Source organism: Ovis canadensis, chromosome 14 (genome assembly GCF_042477335.2).
Source record: "Ovis canadensis isolate MfBH-ARS-UI-01 breed Bighorn chromosome 14, ARS-UI_OviCan_v2, whole genome shotgun sequence".
NCBI lineage: Eukaryota > Metazoa > Chordata > Mammalia > Artiodactyla > Bovidae > Ovis > Ovis canadensis.
Window position 1 is genome coordinate 60,521,615 of NC_091258.1, and position 19,508 is coordinate 60,541,122.

General features: G+C 39.6%; 1 protein-coding gene across 2 annotated transcripts; it reads right to left on the reverse strand.

The window, feature by feature from the left end:
* Positions 1–1,333: 1,333 nt before the first annotated feature.
* Positions 1,334–19,494, reverse strand: LOC138418720 (zinc finger protein 420-like). Of its 2 annotated transcripts, XM_069550391.1 has the most exons (7): positions 19,419–19,494; positions 18,147–18,201; positions 9,966–10,035; positions 7,882–8,008; positions 7,521–7,616; positions 7,313–7,375; positions 1,334–3,764 (listed from the first exon to the last, which is right to left on the reverse strand). In XM_069550391.1, the coding sequence occupies exons 3-6, from the start codon at positions 9,972–9,974 to the stop codon at positions 7,368–7,370; spliced, it is 240 nt and encodes a 79-aa protein (XP_069406492.1). In that variant the 5' UTR covers positions 9,975–10,035; positions 18,147–18,201; positions 19,419–19,494; the 3' UTR covers positions 1,334–3,764; positions 7,313–7,367. The 2 variants fall into 2 exon arrangements, with proteins under 2 accessions (XP_069406492.1, XP_069406491.1); XM_069550390.1 differs by lacking the exon at positions 7,313–7,375.
* Positions 19,495–19,508: the final 14 nt, after the last annotated feature.

The following is a 19,508-nucleotide window of genomic DNA, read 5'->3' on the forward strand; positions in this document are numbered from 1 at the left end:
AGATAAGGTATGTACTGGGAAATTTTTTTGCAAACTACATATCTAACAAAGGACTAGTATCATCTAGAATAAAGAAAGTATGCTCACAATCCCAACAGTTTTTTTTTTTTTAAATATTCAACTAAAAAATGAAGGCGTAAAAGAAAGTCATATCACCACACTGGGTAGAGATGGCAAAAAAAGCACATCATCATGAGCCACTAGGGAAATGGAAATTACAACAAAGAGATTATCACTATACACCTATCAGAATGACTAAGATAAAAAGTGAAAAAGTCAAATGCTGGGAGAGCTACTGAGAAAAACTGGGTCACTCATGTTCCTGATAGAAATATAAAATGGAAAAGCCACTTTGGAAAATGATTTGTCCATTTCTTGCAAGAGAAGCATTCATTTAAACCTACTCTCTTAAATGTTTATACCAGAAAAATGGTAATTTATGTTCATGCAAAAACTTATACAAAAATGTTCAAAAGCAGCTTTATTTTTAAGAGCAAAATATTTTTCTCCCCTTAGGGTTCCCTTTTAGTAAGAATTTTGATTCAGAACAAAGTATAATTGCACATTAATTATACTAGAATGTTTTGTTCTAAAATGATTTATCTGACACTTAGTAAAAGTGATGAAAGATTTACCTTGTGTACTGTATTTGTCTCTGGTGGCCCTGATGGTAAAGAATCTGCCTGCAATGTAGGAGATTTGAGTTTGATCTCTGGGTTGGGAAGATCCCCCAGAGAAGGGAATGGCAACCCACTCCAGTATTCATGCCTGGAGAATTCCATGGACTGAGGAGCCTGGAAAGCTATCGTCCATGGGGTTGCAAAGAGTCAGACATGACTGAATAACTAATACTTCACTCTCACTGTATTTGTAAAGTCTCCTTCTCTTTTGAATTCTGTAATATGATTAAAACACAAAATAAAAGTAATCTTTACAATAAAAGGTAACATTTACTAAGCATTAACTATGTAGTACACATTTCTATAGGCTTTATATGTATTTACTCCTTTAAACTGCAGACAACAATGATGAAATTTGTGATATCAATGTATTAGTAAGGAAGAAACTAAAACAAACAGGGGTTAAGTAACTTTCCCAAAGAAACACCCAGACAGTAAATGGTGGAGCTGAAATGATGCTGAACAAAAGAATGATGCTGAACGAGAGAACCTTACCTTTTAGGGTTGAGCTCTCATATGAATCACTGTTTAGCAAAGATTGAAATATGATGGAAAGTAATTCTGCACTTATATTAATCTAGTCTTTTTAAACTATAAATTCTCTGAAGGTGAGTTACTCATGAGTTTATATAAAAAAAGGATACTCGTATTCATAATTTGAATTTTCTGATATTTCAAAGTCAAAAGTTATGGATAAACATGGAAAGGATTTACTAATTTTTCACAGTCTTTCTCCATTATGAGGTTTCTGATGTTGAGTAAGGTGTGAATGACATCTAAAGTCCTTACCATAGGCATTACATTTATAAGGCTTCCACCGGAATGAATTCTCTGATGTTAAGTTGTGATTGACAATTAAAGGGCTTCCCACATTAGTTACATTTGTATGTTTCTCACCAGTATGAACTCTCTGACAGTAAGTTAGCTGTGAGCTATAAATAAAAGTCTTACCACATTCCTTACATTCATATGGTTCCCAGTATGAAATATCTGATGTAGCTTAAGTTGTGAGGCACAAAATAAAGATCTTCCCACACAGCTTACATTCCTAGGGATTCTCACCTGTATGATTTTTCTGATGTCGAGACAGTTGTGAGCCATAAGCAAAGGCCTTTCCACATTCTTTACATTCACAGGGTTTTTCACCAGTATGAATTCTCTGATGTCGAGTAAGATATGAGCTACAAATAAAGGCTTTCCCACATTCCTTACATTCAAAGGGTTTTTCACCAGTATGAATTCTCTGATGCCGAGTAAGATATGAGCTACGAAAAAAGGCTTTCCCACATTCCTTACATTCAAAGGGTTTTTCACCAGTGTGAGTTCTTTGATGTTCAGCAAGGTGTGAACCACAAATAAATGATTTCCCACATTCTTCACATTCATACGGTCTCTCACCAGTATGAATTCTCTGATGTTCAGTAAGTTGAAAGCGACGAATAAAGGACTTTCCACATTCATTACATATGTAGGGTTTCTCACCAGTATGAAGTCTCTGATGTTGAAAAAGTTGTGAACTCTGTGTAAAGGCCATTCTACATTCTTTACATACATATGGCTTTTCACCAGTATGAATTCTCTGATGCTGAGTAAGATATGAACCACGAATAAAGGCTTTCCCACATTCCTTACATTCAAAGGGTTTTTCACCAGTGTGAATTCTTTGATGTTCAGTAAGGTGTGAACCAGAAACATATGATTTCCCACATTCTTCACATTCATATGGTTTCTCACCAGTATGAGTCCTCTGATGTCGAATAAGCTGTGAGCCATAGTTAAAGGTTTTTCCACACTGCTTACATTCATGTGGCTTCTTACCTGTATGGATCCTCTGATGTTCAGTAAGTTGTGAGCCAAGGATAAAGGACATCTCACAATCTTTACATTTATAAGGCTTTTCACCAGTATGAAATCTATAATGTAGAGAAAGCTGTGAACTATAACGAAAGGCTTTCCCACATTCATTACATACATAGGGTTTCTCACCAGTATGAATTCTCTGATGTCTGGTAAGGTGAAAGCCACGAATAAAGGACTTTCCACATTCATTACATATGTAGGGTTTCTCACCAGTGTGACGTTGCTGATGTTGCAAAAGATATGAACTCTGTGTAAAGGCCATTCTACATTCTTTACACACATACGGCTTTTCACCAGCATGATTTCTCTGATGGTGAGTAAGCTGTGAACCATGAATAAAGGACTTTCCACATTCCTTACACTCATAGGGTTTCTTACCAGTGTGAATTCTCTCATGCTGAGTAAGTTCTGAGTCACAAATAAAAGTCTTTCCACATTCTTTACATTCAAAGGGTTTTTCACTAATGTGAATCTTTTGATGTTGAGTAAGGAGGGAGCCATGATTAACAGCTTTTCCACATATCTTACACTGACAGGGTTTCTTACCAGCATGAACTCTTTGATGGTAGGTAAGTTGCGAGCCACAAAAGAAGGCCTTCCCACATTCATTACATTCATAGGGTCTTTCACTAGTGTGAATTCTTTGATGATAAATAAGTTGTGAGGCACAAATAAAGGCTTTTCCACACTCTTTACATTCATAAAGTTTCTCTCCAGTATGAATTCTTTGATGATAAATAAGTTGCGAAGCACAAATGAAGGCTTTTCCACATTCCTTATCATAGAGTTTCTTAGGAACATGAACTCTCTGATGGTAAGTAAGCTGTGAGTCCTTAATAAAGGCCATTCCACATTGTTTACATTCACAGAATTTTTCATCAGAATGATTTTTCTGATGCTCAGTTTGTTGAAAGCCAAGGATAAAATACTTTCTGCATGCTTTACATTCATCAAATTTTTCAGATGAATGAATTCTCTGTTGTAAAGTAAGGGATATAGTCTGACTAAAATTAGGCATTTCTTCATAGATTACTAGTTGTCTAGAAACCTCTTTATTTCCTAGATGGCTTTCAAACTGGTCTCTGCATTCCCTATCATTTTGAAAACTTTTGTACTCATACTTATGGCTTGTAAGTTGTTCTATTATTTCCCACTGAGATGCTTCTAGTTCATAAATTTCTCTTGTTGATGGTATCTTCTTGGTTTCACACCTGGATTCCCAGTCTATAAGATAACAAGTAAACAAATGTTAATTTCAGATTCTTGGAAAAATGAAATTTCTATGGTTATAAACAGCCAACTCAAACTCAGTATCATAAAATGTCAATGGAACCAATGGAACAGAAAAGAAAAACCCAGAAATAGATACAATTATAAGTGTAAATTTAGCCCACAATAAAGGTAGCAGCCAAAATCAGTTGGGAAGAGATGGACTCTTTCTTAATAAATGAAAGCAATAAACATACGGATAAACACAGGCGACACTGATCTGAGAAAGATCCCCAGGGTTCTCCTTGTGCATGCTCAATCATTTCTGACTATTTACAGCCCCGTAGACTGTAGCCCACCAAGCTCCTCTGTCCATGGAATTTTCTAGGCAAGAACACTGGAGTGGGCTGCCATTTCCTACTCCAAGGAATCTTCCCAGCCCAGGCATTGAACCCTGTGTCTCTTGCACTAGCAGGCAGATTCCTGACCACTGTGCTACCTGGGGAGCCCAGGGTTCTTACTTGATGCAAAGAATTAAACTTTCCTTCTCCCTTAAAATAAAAACAACAAAAAAGCCCACCATATAGCATAAGGATAAACATTAAAAAATTTAAAAAAAAGTTGAAATTGCATCAGTACCTTAGACATTATGTAGGATATATTCCAAATGGAACAGATGTCCTTACAAAAATGAAAACATACAAATAACTAGAATAAAACTTAGGAGATTTTTCTATAACCAAGGAATGGGGAAAGTTTTCCAAACCATAACTTGATTAAAAAAAAAAAAAAGAATCACATTAGAGTTAAAAAAAAAAGGCTAGCATGTCAAAAATACATTAAGAAAAGTAAAATGACAAGCTGGGAAAAAACAGAAAACTAAAGATATCTATACTTATGTTAAATCTATCTCAAAATTGTACTAGCAGGACGTCCTTGGCAGTCCAGTGATTATGACTGCACTTTCACTTCAGGGGGCACAGGTTCAAATGCATGTCAGGTGACCAAGATCCTGCATGGTGCATAGCAAGGCCAAAAAACAAAAAAAATAATTAAAAAAAAAATTACTTAATTGCACTAACAGAAAAAGAGTAAAATAGCCCAAATGTCCACCACTAGGTGGCTGGTTGGAAATAATTCACGGCATAGCCACATCATGGAATACTACGAAGCCGTTAAAAAGGAATATCTCTTCATATTAATATGGAGTGCCAATTGAAATACACTGTTAATTGTAAAAGAAATGTCAACAGAGGTATGTACAGTTATGCTCTTTTTTTTTTAGCTATGGTCTTTTTATCTTAGGAAGGAGAGAAAGTGGAAGAAGTATAAATGTAAAATACACATTTGCTTATTTTTAAAAAGGGGGGAGGAGTAAACCCCATAGTTACAGGGTGGGAAATGTGAAGAAGCCAGGGATAGAAGTCAGATTTCTTTGAATATAATCTGTTTCGGACATTTGACTTTGGTAGTACATAATTATATTGCATAATTGTAAAACAAAATTAAATTACAAGAAAGCGTAGCTTAAAAATTCGAAACAGCAACAAAAAATATAACCCATATTTACAATTGGTAGCATAACCATAGAAGGAAACTACTTCACATAACTTTAAAACATAGCAATTTGTGAGATATACCCTATGAAGGGAATCAAAAATGGGCAAAACAATTATCTCAAATTGTTTTGAGTAATCATATTATTACTGGTAGTATAGATCTTATTTTAGAGGCTTCCTGTATAATGTGGAATAGAGTAGGTAATCATGATATTCTAATCCCACTATTCTTAGTGTCCATGATAACTGGGACTCTTGGCATGAAAGAAAATAGATGCAGCTGTTAAGTTTTTAAAAAGGGTTAAATAAAAAGCCTATAATTTAGATTAGAATTGAATTGGTATGAACTCATGTTATAGTTTATCTTTTGTTTTTAAATAAAGACTTTATTTCTTAGAGTAGTTTTAGGCTTACAGAAAAACCGAACAAAGTCCGGAGAGTTCCCACATACCCCCTTTCTTTGTCCCTCCAGGTTCCCTTATTAGTTATAACTTAATATTTTATATTGGTTCAGTACATTAGTTAAAACTGAAGAATCTATATTGATACATTACTTTATTTCTGTTCTCCCTAACTCACCTTAGCCACACTTGTTTAACTGTTGATCCTCAAAAGCATCAAACTCATTCCTACCTCTGACTTCCTCTACTATTACTAGTCTCTCTGCCTTAAACAAGTCTTCTTGGGAATTTCATGGCAGTCCTTAGGACTCTGCACTTTCACTGCCAGGGGCCTGTGTTCAGACCCTGGGAAACCAAGATCCCACAAGTCTCAAGGTATGGCCAGAAAACAAACAAAACCCAGAAAACTAAACAAAATAAAAAACTGTTGTTATCCTAGAATTTGCATGGCTTAATTACTCATCAGTTCAGTTCAGTTCAGTCACTCAGTCATGTCCAACTCTTTGCAACCCCATGAATTGCAGCACGCCAGGCCTCCCTGTCCATCAACAACTCCCAGAGTTCACTTAGACTCAAGTCCATCGAGTCAGTGATGCCATCCAGCCATCTCATCCTCTGTCCCCTTCTCCTCCTGCCCCCAATCCTTCCCAGCATCAGAGTCTTTTCCAATGAGTCAAGTTTTCGCATGAGGTGGCCAAAGTACTGGAGTTTCAGCTTTAGCATCATTCCTTCCAAAGAAACCCCAGGGCTGATCTCCTTCAGAATGGACTGGTTAGATCTCCTTGCAGTCCAAGGGACTCTCAAGAGTCTTCTCCAACACCACAGTTCAAAAGCATCAATTCTTCAGCACTCAGCTTTCTTCACAGTCCAACTCTCACATCCATACATGACCACTGGAAAAACCATAGCCTTGACTAGACGGACCTTTGTTGGCAAAGTAATGTCTCTGCTTTTCAATATGCTATCTAGGTTGGTCATAACTTTTCTTCCAAGGAGTAAGTCTTTTAATTTCATGGCTGCAGTCACCATCTGCAGTGATTTTGGAGCCCCCCAAAATAAAGTCTGACACTGTTTCCACTGTTTCCCCATCTATTTCCCATGAAGTGATGGGACCAGATGCCATGGTCTTCGTTTTCTGAATGTACTTTACTCATGTCTCCCCTCAAGTGCGAGCATCTCAGAGAGTCATCCTTAACCACTCTCTCTAAAAGAACACCCACCCCATTACTTTGTGATTTTCTCTGCCTTTTGTTTTGCTTCATTAAAATCATCATTCTTTGTATGTTTTTATTTGCTACTATTATATTTCTTCTGCTATATCAATGGGAATAGAGAATTTTTCTTGTTTACTGCTATATTCTCAATACTTAGAATACAGAGGGTATTTTAAAATATTTGCTGGATAGACTCTCATACAGGTGTCACTGGATCAGAAATATAAAATAGTAAAATGAATACCATTGGAAAAGGAAGGCAATCTCCTGTTTGAAAATACAGGAGAAATGATAGAAAATCAGGAAAGTGGTAAATGGAACAAAACTGGAAAGGGGGCAGGTAGGAACTCTCTGGGCTTTATTCAGTTTTTCCGTAAGCCTAAAATTACCTTAGGGTATTCCTTAGGTAAACAGTTTTGTCCTCCAGGGCTCAGGATTTTTACTTCACAGGTCTAGGAGGAAAAGGCATTAGTTGGGTCTTTGAGAACTTCCAAGCTAATAACTCAAAGATGTGGCCAATTAAGCAACTGGCCAAAAAAAGTTAAAATTATGTAATTTTAACAATGGCCTCCCTTTGCCTGATCATCAACTACTTACCTGGGCTCAGATCTCTTGTCACATCCTGTACAACCTTCCAAGGTTCTTTCCCTTGCTCCAATAAGGAGAGCACATCCAGCTTAGAAATGGAAACTCCTGTTTATAAGTGGAAATGGATATGGTTACACTCTGTTTAAAATGGAGCACATTGTTCAGCAAGTAACAAGGTCAATTGTAGAAAGATTAAGATGAAGGATCTATGAAGAATACAGAAGATATAGATGCCCAATGGAGCTGTCCATTTCTAAGTCTATAAGGCACAAAAAACTTATTTGGGACTAGAGGTCTGAAATTCAGCTAGGCACTTCGAAACTTTTCTAAATTTCACAAAGGTTGAATTATTAGGAACAGACAAGCTTACCCACTGAGACCAGGTTGCTGTAGTTCTCCAGCATCACATCTCTGTACAGATCCTTCTGTTCCAAGTCCAGGTATGCCCATTCCTCCTGTGAGAAGTCTATGGCCACATCCTTGAACAATACTAACCTCTGAGATGACAAACCCAGTGTTAATGGTAAAACAAACAAAAAAATATTTTCTAGAAGTAATGAGAGAAGAAAAGTGTTACATAAAGTGGCCCAGAGAGAAAAGAGTTTGCAATAAGGTTAAGTAATGGAAAGGAAATTATGTGATAAATGTAGAGCACCTACTTAGTTTCTAAACATTCCTATTACTCTGTTACAGCTTCTCATGAACAGTTACAGGAATGAACAAAAGCCAGGTGAGTAGAGTTCTCTGATTAAATGAAATACTCTGTGCAAGCCCATGCATGAATGCTGTCGATTCAGTCATATCTGATTCACTACAACCCTATGTACTATAGCCCACTGGGCTCCTCTGTCCATGGGATTCTCCAGGCAAGAATACTGAAGTGGATTGCCATGCTCTCCTCCGGGGGTTTTCCCAACCCAGGGCTCAAACCCACATCTCTTACATCTCCTGCATTTGTGAGGCGGGTTCTTTACCACAAGCACTACCTGAAAAGCCTGTGTAAGCATATAACACATGCAAATTCCCAAATAAGTTGCAAGTTCTTTCCTCCCCTCTTCTCTTTAAAGAACTGAAAATAAGTAAGAGAAAGGATAGAAGGGAGGGAAGAAGGAGAGGATGGAAGAAAGAAGGAAGGGAGAAAATAGAATAACAAACCTGATGGCCCATCCAAGTAGCTTTTAAAATATTTATCTTAGAAAATAAGATTTTTATATAATTTAAGGGTTTATTTCCAACTTAAGTCTCAGAATAACTTAGCAATAATTTTCTCCCTTTCCTGGCAAATCCTTTCATAGTCATCATTTTTACAAGGTATATGATATAATATATCATATTATGATTGTAATCATTTTCTTTCCTTTTTAAAAAACATTTTATTTATTTTTTGCTATACTGGACTTTTGTTGCTGCACTTGGGCTTTCTCTAGTTGTGGAGAATGGGAGCTACTCTCCCTTGTGGTATGTGGACTTCTCATTGTGGTGGCTTCTCCTGTTGCGGAGTACAGGCTCTAGTCAGGTGGGCTTCAGTAGTTCCCAAACACAGGCTCAGTAGTTGCGGCTCGTGGGTTTCAGAGCTCAGGCTCAGAAGTTGTGGTGCATGGGCTTAATTGCCCCGTGGTATGTGGGATCTTCCCAGACCAGGGCTTGAACCAGTGTTCCCTGTATTGCAAGGTGGCTTCCCAACCACTGGACCACAGAAGCCCTGTAATCATTTTCTTTTCCTTTCTTTCCCTCCTCCTATCCCATGCAATGTACAGCTAATGGGATCTTAGTGCCCTACCAGAGACTGAACCCCAGCCCTCGGCAGTGAAGGTGCAGAGTTCTAACCACTGGACCACCAGGGAATTCCCTGCAATCATTTTCTTATTTTTTGGTATTTAGTTTGTATTCCTTCTCTAATGTCAGTTCCGTTTCTAAATTCTCAAATACCTCATTCTCTGGCTCTGTTACCAGTCATCATTGCTCACTGTACACATCGCTTATTCTGAGCAATAGAAAGCCAATGAAAGATGACCTAAACTCACACAGACATGGTCCTTGACTTACACATGTTATTCAGATTCAAAACGGACGTTGTCACTGGTATTCACCGACATGATACTCTCTTTGTTCTCAGTCCTGCATTTGATCACATTCCAATCTTAAAAGCCTCACAGACCAAAGATCTCACCACATTCTGAGATAAACAGCAATTTCTATCCTAATCATCCAGAAAATAGAGTCAATGACAAAGACTGAATTTTGCATATGCAGTCCCATCTCATCAAACCACAATGACAGGAGAGGTCCTACTCTTTTCTTAATACGTTTCCTGATTTGCAGAATGGATCCCAAATATGGCTAGAGAAGACAGCTGGGGCTTAGTAAGGCAGAAAATCTGGAGGTAAGAATATTGAGCATTCATATCCTAGAAAACAAGACTATTTGATGAAGGGAAGAAAAACATCAACTCACATGGGGCATGGCTTAGAATGGCAAATTATTAGTCCTCCTCTGGCTTCTTCTTGTGGAAAAGTGCAGAGTCCTGAGAAGAGAGAGTCAGGAAGTAAAAGGAACCATGAGAACAGGCTTGCTTCTAAATGACTAAGTTAAGATAAATATTTCCTTCCCTTTTCATGGCACCTGGTCCCTTCCATGCCCCAATACACATACTGAGATTTGCAGAAATCTAAAAAATCAAATGCCTTCCTCCAAAAAACACAGATACAGAATTAATTTATGCTAGAGCAGTACCCAATTCCTATGATGTTCTTAGGGTTCTCTGACCTGAGTGGTTCACCTTTTCAGACTAGGGGACCCTGATTCAAAATGTACCCAAGTCATGCCTGCTTCGGGGCCCTCAGCCCTAGAAGTGCACTATATCCATGTATGCCAAATCCTGGAACAAAGATTTCATAGAACTAAGATCTGTGTTTTTTCCCCAGTTCCAACACACTACATACCAGAGCGTGCCTCCCTGACTTGTTCTCATGTTCCAGGTGAAAGAAGTATTTTGAGTTCAAAGTTTCATTCAGGCCACATGAAGTCACACTAGACTCATCCACTAACCAAGGAACAAACCCAAAGCATCCTTTTCTGTCTTTTTTTTTTTTTTTAATTGGAGGATAATTGCTTTACAGTGCTGTGTTGGTTTCTGCCGTACAACAATGTGAGTCAACCATAGTGTACATATATTCCCTCCATCTTGACCTTTATTTTTAATTGTATTTATTTATTTTGGTCATGCAGCTTGTAGGATCTTAGGTCCCCAACCAGGGACTGAAACCTGGGCTCTTGGGAGTGGAAGTGGGGAACATTCTTTAACAGAAAACTGCCTGGGGACTTCCCTAGTGGTTAAGACTTTGTGCTTCCATCATAGGAGGAACAGATTCAGTCCCTGGTGGGGGAGCCAAGATCAGGCATGCCGCATGACTCGGCCAAAGGAAGAAAAACTGGATATTCGTCTTTTTATTGTTGAGTTGTAATAATTCCTCACACACTCTAAAAGAATCTAATTCCTTCTTGAACATGAAATTTTCAAATTTTGGATCCTGCTTTGTAGGCTATACACCTGGAGCTTCCCAGGTGGCACTAATATTTAAGAACCTGCCTGCCAATGCAGGAGACATAAGAGACGTGGGTTGGATCCCTGGATCAGGAAAATCTCCTGGAGAAGGGAATAGCAACCCACTCTAGTATTCTTGCATGGAAAATCCCATGAACAGAGCAGCCTGGCAGGGTTGCAAAGAGTTGGATACAACTGTAGTGACCTAGTGTACATGCATTGTGGGCTATATTTTCACTTTCTTTCCTTTGAAGCTGGTAAGTTTTTAATTTTGAGGAAGTCCAATTTATGTATATTTTTTTTCCCTTTGGCTGCTTATACTCTTACATTTAGGTTGATGGTGCATTTTTGTGTGTGGCATGAGGTACCATGAGCCTGTGATAAATATTTCACAAGTGCTATCTTGACTCAACACTGATGTTATGGCTAAAAACTCTCACTTCCTCTTCACAGGAAGTTGGCTAAACACCCTCCTTATATACTTCTCTTATCAAGGTCTAACACAATATAGCTTTGCTGGGCTACCCATGGATACCTCAGTAGCCTTGCCATTGTAATTTTCACTACATCTACCTTCTTCCACAAGCACAGGTATGACATTATATGGATGACCTCCTCCATAAATGGAGATTCATTTAACATGCTCATTAAGGACGTAAAAATACTCACAGAAGAGCTTACAAAAAGAGTCATAGGCCATTGCCTCATGCGTAATGTAAAGCCCTTACACTGTGGTAAAATTCCTGAAAAGTATTGGTAAAACTGGACAGCTCTATCCCAGACACTGTCCATAAACTGCTGTGAAATCTCTCAGGGACCATAAAGTCAAGTCTTATTCAGGTCTGGAAGCAACATATCTCCTTACTGACAAATTTTAATCTCACTGATGCTGTTACTTATAAACCATCCCACCGTGAAAAGAACTCATCCAACAAAAGGCTCCACAATCTCTTCAAATTAAAATCAGCAGTCATTCCTGTTAGTGGCCTCAGAGACTGCCTCTTTGTAGAGGCCACAGCAATCTCTCATGCCTCTGGACCAACTATGGCGTCCACCTACAGGCTAATGATGCAAGAAACTGCCCCCCTTTGGCCCTATGCTGTACATCATTAGAGTGACAACTGCTGGCTAGATGCTAAGGTCTCTTGGAAATAAAGGCTTTCAAAGACCCTAAGCCTGGGAATCGCTGAACCAAGATGCCTATTATGCCTTGGATCATAGAATTGGCACTCTCACAAGCTAAGTGCAAGTACTGAGGCCTCCTTGATGCATCCTGTAGGTGTAGCCAAATTCTAGGCCTCTAGAATATTCCATTTACAGGAGGGACTGGTCTTCCCTATCCCTAGTCCCTTGCTGGATGTGATGGTGCTAGAGGAAGTCACCCTTCCCCCAGAGTCCTTGACTAGGAATCCGCCTGGCATTAACTGAGTAGACAACAATGGCAGTTCACAGACTTTCTGGACAGCACCACCACCATCATGAGTGATGGAAGTCAGTGGAATGTTGCTGCTTTCCATCCCTTAACTACCATGTTCCCCATAAAGGACAGGACCCAAGGGGCAGAACAAGGGGTCAAACTTTAGGAAGTCATCTTTGCACAAATGTCCTGACCAACAAGTGGTTCTATCTGCATATTTTTACAAACTCTTGGGCCACTGCTTAAGAGTTTCCCCTTTACGTGTAAAGAAATCAGGGAATCTCTTACCTTACAGATACTGAAACATAAATCAAAGTCACACATCTCTGCATATACAAGGCCCTTCCAGGACAATCCTGATTCCCTTCTGAGTTCCAGACATTACTGACAGTGACCAAGGCACACATTTAACTTCTCATAATACACAATGCTGGGCCCCTGGGAAAGGCATTCAATGGAACTTTCATTTCCCAATAGGTCCCAGGCAGCGGGTGTACTTAAGAGACATAATGGTCTCTTTCAACAGCTCCCTTTTAAATGGCAGTGTATAAAAGGACCCCCTACATGTGTCTCTCTCTTACCCCAAGCCTTAATCTCTCCTAATTTAAGGCCCACTGGGTGACTCACATCTCAAAGACACTTTAGGGAACTTCCTTATCACTATTTTCTGTCTGGAGCCATGTTAGGCATTACTGACAAAATGGAGGCAGGGCCCCAACCCCCTCTCCTCATCTCGCAGGCATGGCCCCAGGATGAAGGAGTTAGGCCTTGTGATTCTGCCTTGTTCTTTCCTTTCTTCAGTTGAGTTGGCTGCAAAGAATGTTAAGGTGCTTGAGAGAAGCATGAGAAAGCACAAAGCCTTCTACAGTTGTGCCCAGAAAATAATCTATAAAATAACCATTGACATTTGTTCAAGGATCTTTACAAAGAATGTTCCAGGATGAGCACATAGGCCACAGCTTGAGGCCAGGGGAAGGATTATTATCTGAGACCTGTTTGTGAGGGGAATGTTTATGGCAAAAGAAGTTTGCCAGTTTAGGGTTTAGGAATAATTAAGAATAGCTAGAAGCCTTTTTAGGAGATAGTGATCTTAAGATGCTAGGGGCAAACAGGATTTAGAAAGATAAGAAATAAACTGAGGAATGTGACATGAGTTACAATGTAACCACAAGTTAAGTATAGGACACATAAGAGAGAAAGTAGATAATAGATAGTAAAGCCAATTCTGATTCGCTGAAGCAGGAACTCTGTAGGACAACAGTGATTTCTGGAGACAATAAATCTGGGTGGGGAAAACTAAAAATGTCAAACCTCTGACCTAATGCTTTTGTCAAAGTATAAAAGAAAACCTGAAGCTTGAAATAAACATGTAGTTCCATACTATAAGTCAGAGGCTACATTATCATCTGCCGACACCACTCACCCCTTCAGGCTGATTTCCTGGCTGCTGGAGCTGAACTCTGGCAATTTTCTATATTTAGAAGGGAATATGTCTCACCCTCCACACACATGAAGACATCACATATGAACTCTTTTAATAATAAAGTCTCCCTCTATCTTTATGGATTTTTCAATACTGCTGTCATTTCATCAGGGCTGGAAGTCAGATAGAGGGCACATACTCTCTTCAGACTCATTAACTGTCCCATGGGAGAAGCATCTGTCTACCTAGTATGTGATCCATTTGAGCCTAACTTTCCCTCCCCAGGAAACCTTGCCCAATATTTGGATTATAAAGGTTTGGAAATAAATCTGAGCTCTCTTTCTGATCCGTTCCAGCAAATTCAAATTAGTGCTCCTAGGTTAAGCCTCTTAATCTACCGGAAATACAGAAAAACATGTTAATTATACAGTGGGAAACTATATGGAACAAATCACCTAGTTTCTTACAAATACATTGCAAGCAGAGAGAGACAAAGGAGAATAAGAAATCATGGTTTCCAAAAAAGACTTTACTAGGAGAGTTATAAATGAATCACAAAACATGGGTCTTATCTGAATCCAGATTCAAAGAAACCTCAAAAATTTCAAAAGTTATTTGCACCGTTCAGTTCAGTTCAGTTGCTCAGTCATGTCCGACTCTTTGCGACCCCACGGACTGCAGCATGCCAGGCCTCCTTGTCCATCACCAACTCCCAGAGTCCACCCAAACCCATGTCCATTGAGTTGGTGATGCCATCCAACCATCTCATCCTCTGTCGTCCCCTTCTCCTACCCTTAATCTTTCCCAGCATCAGGGTCTTTGCAAATGAGTCAGCTCTTCACATCAGGTGGCCAAAGTATTGGAGTTTCAACTTCAACATCAGTCCTTCCAATGAATATTCGGGACTGATTTTCTTTAGGATGGACTGGCTGGATCTCCTTGCAGTCTAAGAGAATCTCAAGAGTCTTCTCCAACACCACAGTTCAAAAGCATCCATTCTTTGGCACTCAGCTTTCTATATAGTCCAACTCTCACATCCATACATGACTACTGGAAAAACCACAGCCTTGACTAGACAGACCTTTGTTGGCAAAGTAATGTCTCTACTTTTTTATACACTATCTAGGTTGGTCATAACTTTCCTCCCAAGAAGTAAGCGTCTTTTAATTTCATGGCTGCAGTCACCACCTGCAGTTATTTTGGAGCCCCCCAAAATAAAGTCTGACACTGTTTCCACTGTTTCCCCATCTATTTGCCATGAAGTGATGGGACCGGATGCCATGATCTTAGTTTTCTGAATGTTGAGCTTTAAACCAACTTTTTCACTCTCCTCTTTCACTTTCATCAAGAGGCTTTTTAGTTCTTCTTCACTTTCTGCCATAAGGGTGGTGTCATCTGCATATCTGAGGTTGTTGCTATTTCTCCTGGCAATCTTGATTCCAACCTGTGCTTCATCCAGCCCGACATTTTGCATGATGCACTCTGCATGTAAGTTAAATAAGCAGGGTGACAACATACAGCCTTGGTGTACTCCTTTTCCTATTTGGAACCAGTCTCTTGTTCCATGTCCATTTCTAACTGTTGCTTCCTGACCCGCATACAGATTTCTCATGGGACAGGTCAGGGGGTCTGGTATTCCCATCTTTTTCAGAATTCTCCAGTTTATTGTGAGCTGCACAGGCAAAGGCTTTGGCATAGTCAATAAAGCAGAAATAGATGTTTTTCTGGAACTCTCTTGCTTTTTCAATGGTCCAGTGGATGTTGGCAATTTGATCTCTGGTTCCTGCCTTTTCTAAAACCAGCTTGAATATCTGGAAGTTCACGGTTCATGTATTGTTGAAGCCTTGCTGGGAGAATTTTGAGCATTACTTTATTAGCATGTGAGATGAGTGCAATAGTGTGGAAGTTTGAGCATTCTTCGGCATTTCCTTTCTTTGGGATCAGAATGAAAACACCTTTTCCAGTCCTGTGGCCACTGCTGAGTTTTCCAAATTTGCTGGCATATTGAGTGCAGCACTTTCATGTTTGCCCTGAGGGGAAGTCTAAGTACTGAGAGGGTAACAGGCAGGAAGGCCAGGGGTCTCCAGATGGAGGAAATAGCCAGCAAGTGTCAGACATTTTTATCTCTCTTAAGCAGCAGGAGGAAACAAACTCTATACAAATTTAAAAGGAGGTTTTTCTTAAAATTCTGTGTTGCCATAGTGACACCTGGTTTCACCTGAAGTTAACCAATGCCTTTTTCTTATGGAAATGTTTGTCTTAAGCTATGTTAATATACTATACATTTACCCCAAACTCTGTCTTCAATTTGGTTCCTCCTTTTGGCTCAGAACCTACTTGACAAACCAGTATGTTATACTCAGATATTGTTCCTCTAATCTATGTAAATGAAACTATTTGTACGGTGATCTGCCCTTCTTCAAGATTCAAGTTAATCATTTTATGGCCCAAGATAAACCACTTGGTGCCAAGATTATCCCAAAATGCATCTTATGGGTGAGGGGCCTGGTGCCATTCTGAGTTTTGAGACATTCCTTTCTTTCATTAACAGACTGCTGGTGACTATGTAATATCCAGCTGAAGACTAGCAGGGGGGGTACTCTTTCTGCCTCCTTCAGATGCCTATGTCAGAAGCTTTCTCTATCTCCTTTATACTTTAATAAAACTTTATTACACAAAAGCTCTGAGCGATCAAGCCTCGTCTCTGGCCCCGGATTGAATTCTTCTCCTCTGGGGGCCAAGAATCCCGTCGTCGTGATTCAACAACAACCTTTCAGTACTAACTGGACATCTGATTATTAAACAAGTATTGTTTACTTTAAGGGAAAATAATGGTATTGTGATTAAATTTTTAAAAAGACTCATCATTCTCATATACACTGAAATGTTTATGCCTGAAATCATACATATTTGAAAAATGAAGGCATTTGCTTCAGAATAACAGTGGGGTGGGCAGCCTGTGTGCATGCTAAGTTGCTTTAGTCGGGTCCAACTCTTTGTGACCCTATGGACTGTAGCCCACCAGGCTCCCCATCCAAGGGATTCTCCAGGCCAGAATCCTGGAGTGGGTCCCTCCTCCAGGGATCTTTCTGACCCAGAGATAGAACCCTTGTCTCTGCCATCTTCTGCACTGGCAGGTAGGTTCTTTACCATGAGCACCACCTGGGATGCCCCTGGGGTGGGCAGAGGTATAAATTAGACAAGACTGGCTATGAGTCAATCATTACTGGAGATGAGCAAAGGATGGTACATAGAGGTTCATTAATATTTTGTCTATTTTTGTATAGTTTGAATTTTTCAAAATAAAAAGTTAAAGAAAATGCTGATCATGGATCAGTGAATTGATTTTACCACACACACACAAATAAGGAAACAACCCCATGGTTTGAAAAGCTCTACAATAGCACATTAATAACTTTCTTAAGTTTTCTAACAACCAGAAAAGCACCTTGAAGAAAACATAAAATCAGAAAAAATTAATTAGTAAAGTGATGACACAGCCTCTCTGAGGGAAAATATAGCAAGAACATTTAAAATTTAAAGTTCACACGTAAGTAGGCCCAGAAAGTGGCATTCATCCTACCAACAAACTTCTCAAATGAGCATTTACACAAGGATATTTATCCCATCACTGTTTACAATAGCAAAAGACTGACAAACACTTAAAAGTTAATAAGGATCAGTTTTTTAAATTATAGAAGTATGAAATACAGTTCAGCTATAAAAAGAGAGTAACCCTTCAAATACTAATGTAGGTAGAGGATCCCCCTGAAAGTACTCAAGACACTGGTCACACTGTTTGCCTTTGAAGTGGGAAATCTACATGACAAAAGGCACAGCTGGGAGAGAGAATTCGCTGAACACTCTTTTGAACATTTTAAATACTTATAGTATCATCTCTTAACAAACCTGAGAAGAAAATACTAAAAGAAAGGCTTCAAGTTTCACTCTGTGGGATTTATTGTATTTCTTCAAAATTCATAGAAAAGGACTAAGCATACAGGTGGTATTAAAATATTTGGCACATCAATATGGGTACCTCAGGTTAAAAGGAGAGATATGGAGTGGAACAGCTTCTTTGGGTCCATTCCTCTACCCTTCCCCCAACCCTGATTAATTACTCTTTGGAATAGCAAGGCCCAAGAACCAGATCACTGAAAGGATCCTTGCTGTGGATTTTCAAGATATAGAAAAATAAATCCTGAAAATCCAGAAAGCAATACAGATACAAAAAAGACAAAAACAACTTACCTTAGATAAAATGCTTGATTGTCCAACAGCTGCTCTTCCCTTGGTCTCTGGTCACCTGTGTAAGAAAAGTTGGTAAGAATTAAAAAATCTTCAGACACCAAGCCTTTCTTTCAGGCAAGACTGATTTGTTAGAAACAACATCTTCTATTCCCCTTGCCCGACCCCCATGCTCCTGTTTTGCTCAAAGTTTTAATTTCCATTTCAGGGTCCAAGGATTTGTTAACAAAAGAAACCACTCAAACAATTTCAATATTTAATAGAGAATTATCTAACTTACTTTCAATACACAATCCTTAAAAGAAAAAAAAAAAAAACCGGAAACAGTAAAACTGTAACAGCATATACATCATCTACTTGGAGTCTACTAGCATCCAGAACCAAACAGCACAGGGAAATCCCCTCTAACAGCAATCTGGAGTCACAGTTTCGAAACAGTCCCCGGCGGTGCGTTCAACCCACTGGTGAGAATTCAAAATTGCAGTTCCTGCTTATAATTTCGGGGGAAAACCGATACCATCATCAGTTTGCTAGCAAGTTGCAGCTCTGAAACTCAATCTTTTTTACAATGCCGTTTATTTATCTAGCGAGTCAAAGGATTTCGTTAACGCGGGGTTAACGAATCTCAGATCTCCAAGGACTCAAAAATCCCAAGACCCGCTCCCTATCTTATCTATGTGCCCCTCGGCTTCTTTGGAACAACCGGTGCACTGTGGAACGGGCATGTAGTAAGGGCAGTGTGCTGGCAGGTCAGAAGCACTGCTTTCTTGTCTCTGAGGTCTGAACAAGACTACTTCCATTTAATTTCCCTAACAGCACCCTCATTCCTGAATTTTAAAAGACACTCAGCAGAAAGTTGGTGAGTGACTTGAGCAATGACGCCCTCCCTTTCCGGGAACCAGGGTGGAAGTGGAGAATCCCCACAGGTTCACCCGGTGGATTACTGAGGGGCGAGATTGAAATCTTACTACCTCCGTTTCTGTTTCTGGCTCTAAAATTCTTATTCTGCGATCAGGTCTCTGACTTGAAGACAAGTTCTTTACTTGGTCATTCGCGCAAAGTCACACAACCGTACTGATGGCTGAAGACACAATTACCACTCTCGCAAGTGTTCACACACAAAATCATGCAATCTCATAGGCACATCACGTTACACACACACACACACACACACACACACACACACACACACACACACACACACACAGAGGCGCGCTAACGCCTGAGACTCTAGACACGGCCGGTCTCTGCACCGCGGCTCAGACAGCGCCTCACCTTCAGCTTCCCCGGCGTCCTGCAGGGTACCAGCGAACAAGGTAGTTTCACACTCCGCCCTCCCCACGCCGCAGGGCCGCTCAACTGATT

What these genes read in the sequence shown, in the direction of transcription:
- LOC138418720 (XM_069550390.1), bottom strand. An exon ending in CAGCAACCTGGTCTCAGTGG is followed by an intron (nt 7,617 to 7,881) that starts GTAAGCTTGTCT and finishes ACTTATAAACAG; the next exon opens with GAGTTTCCATTTCTAAGCTG. An exon ending in GACAAGAGATCTGAGCCCAG is followed by an intron (nt 3,765 to 7,520) that starts GTAAGTAGTTGA and finishes GTTATCTTATAG; the next exon opens with ACTGGGAATCCAGGTGTGAA.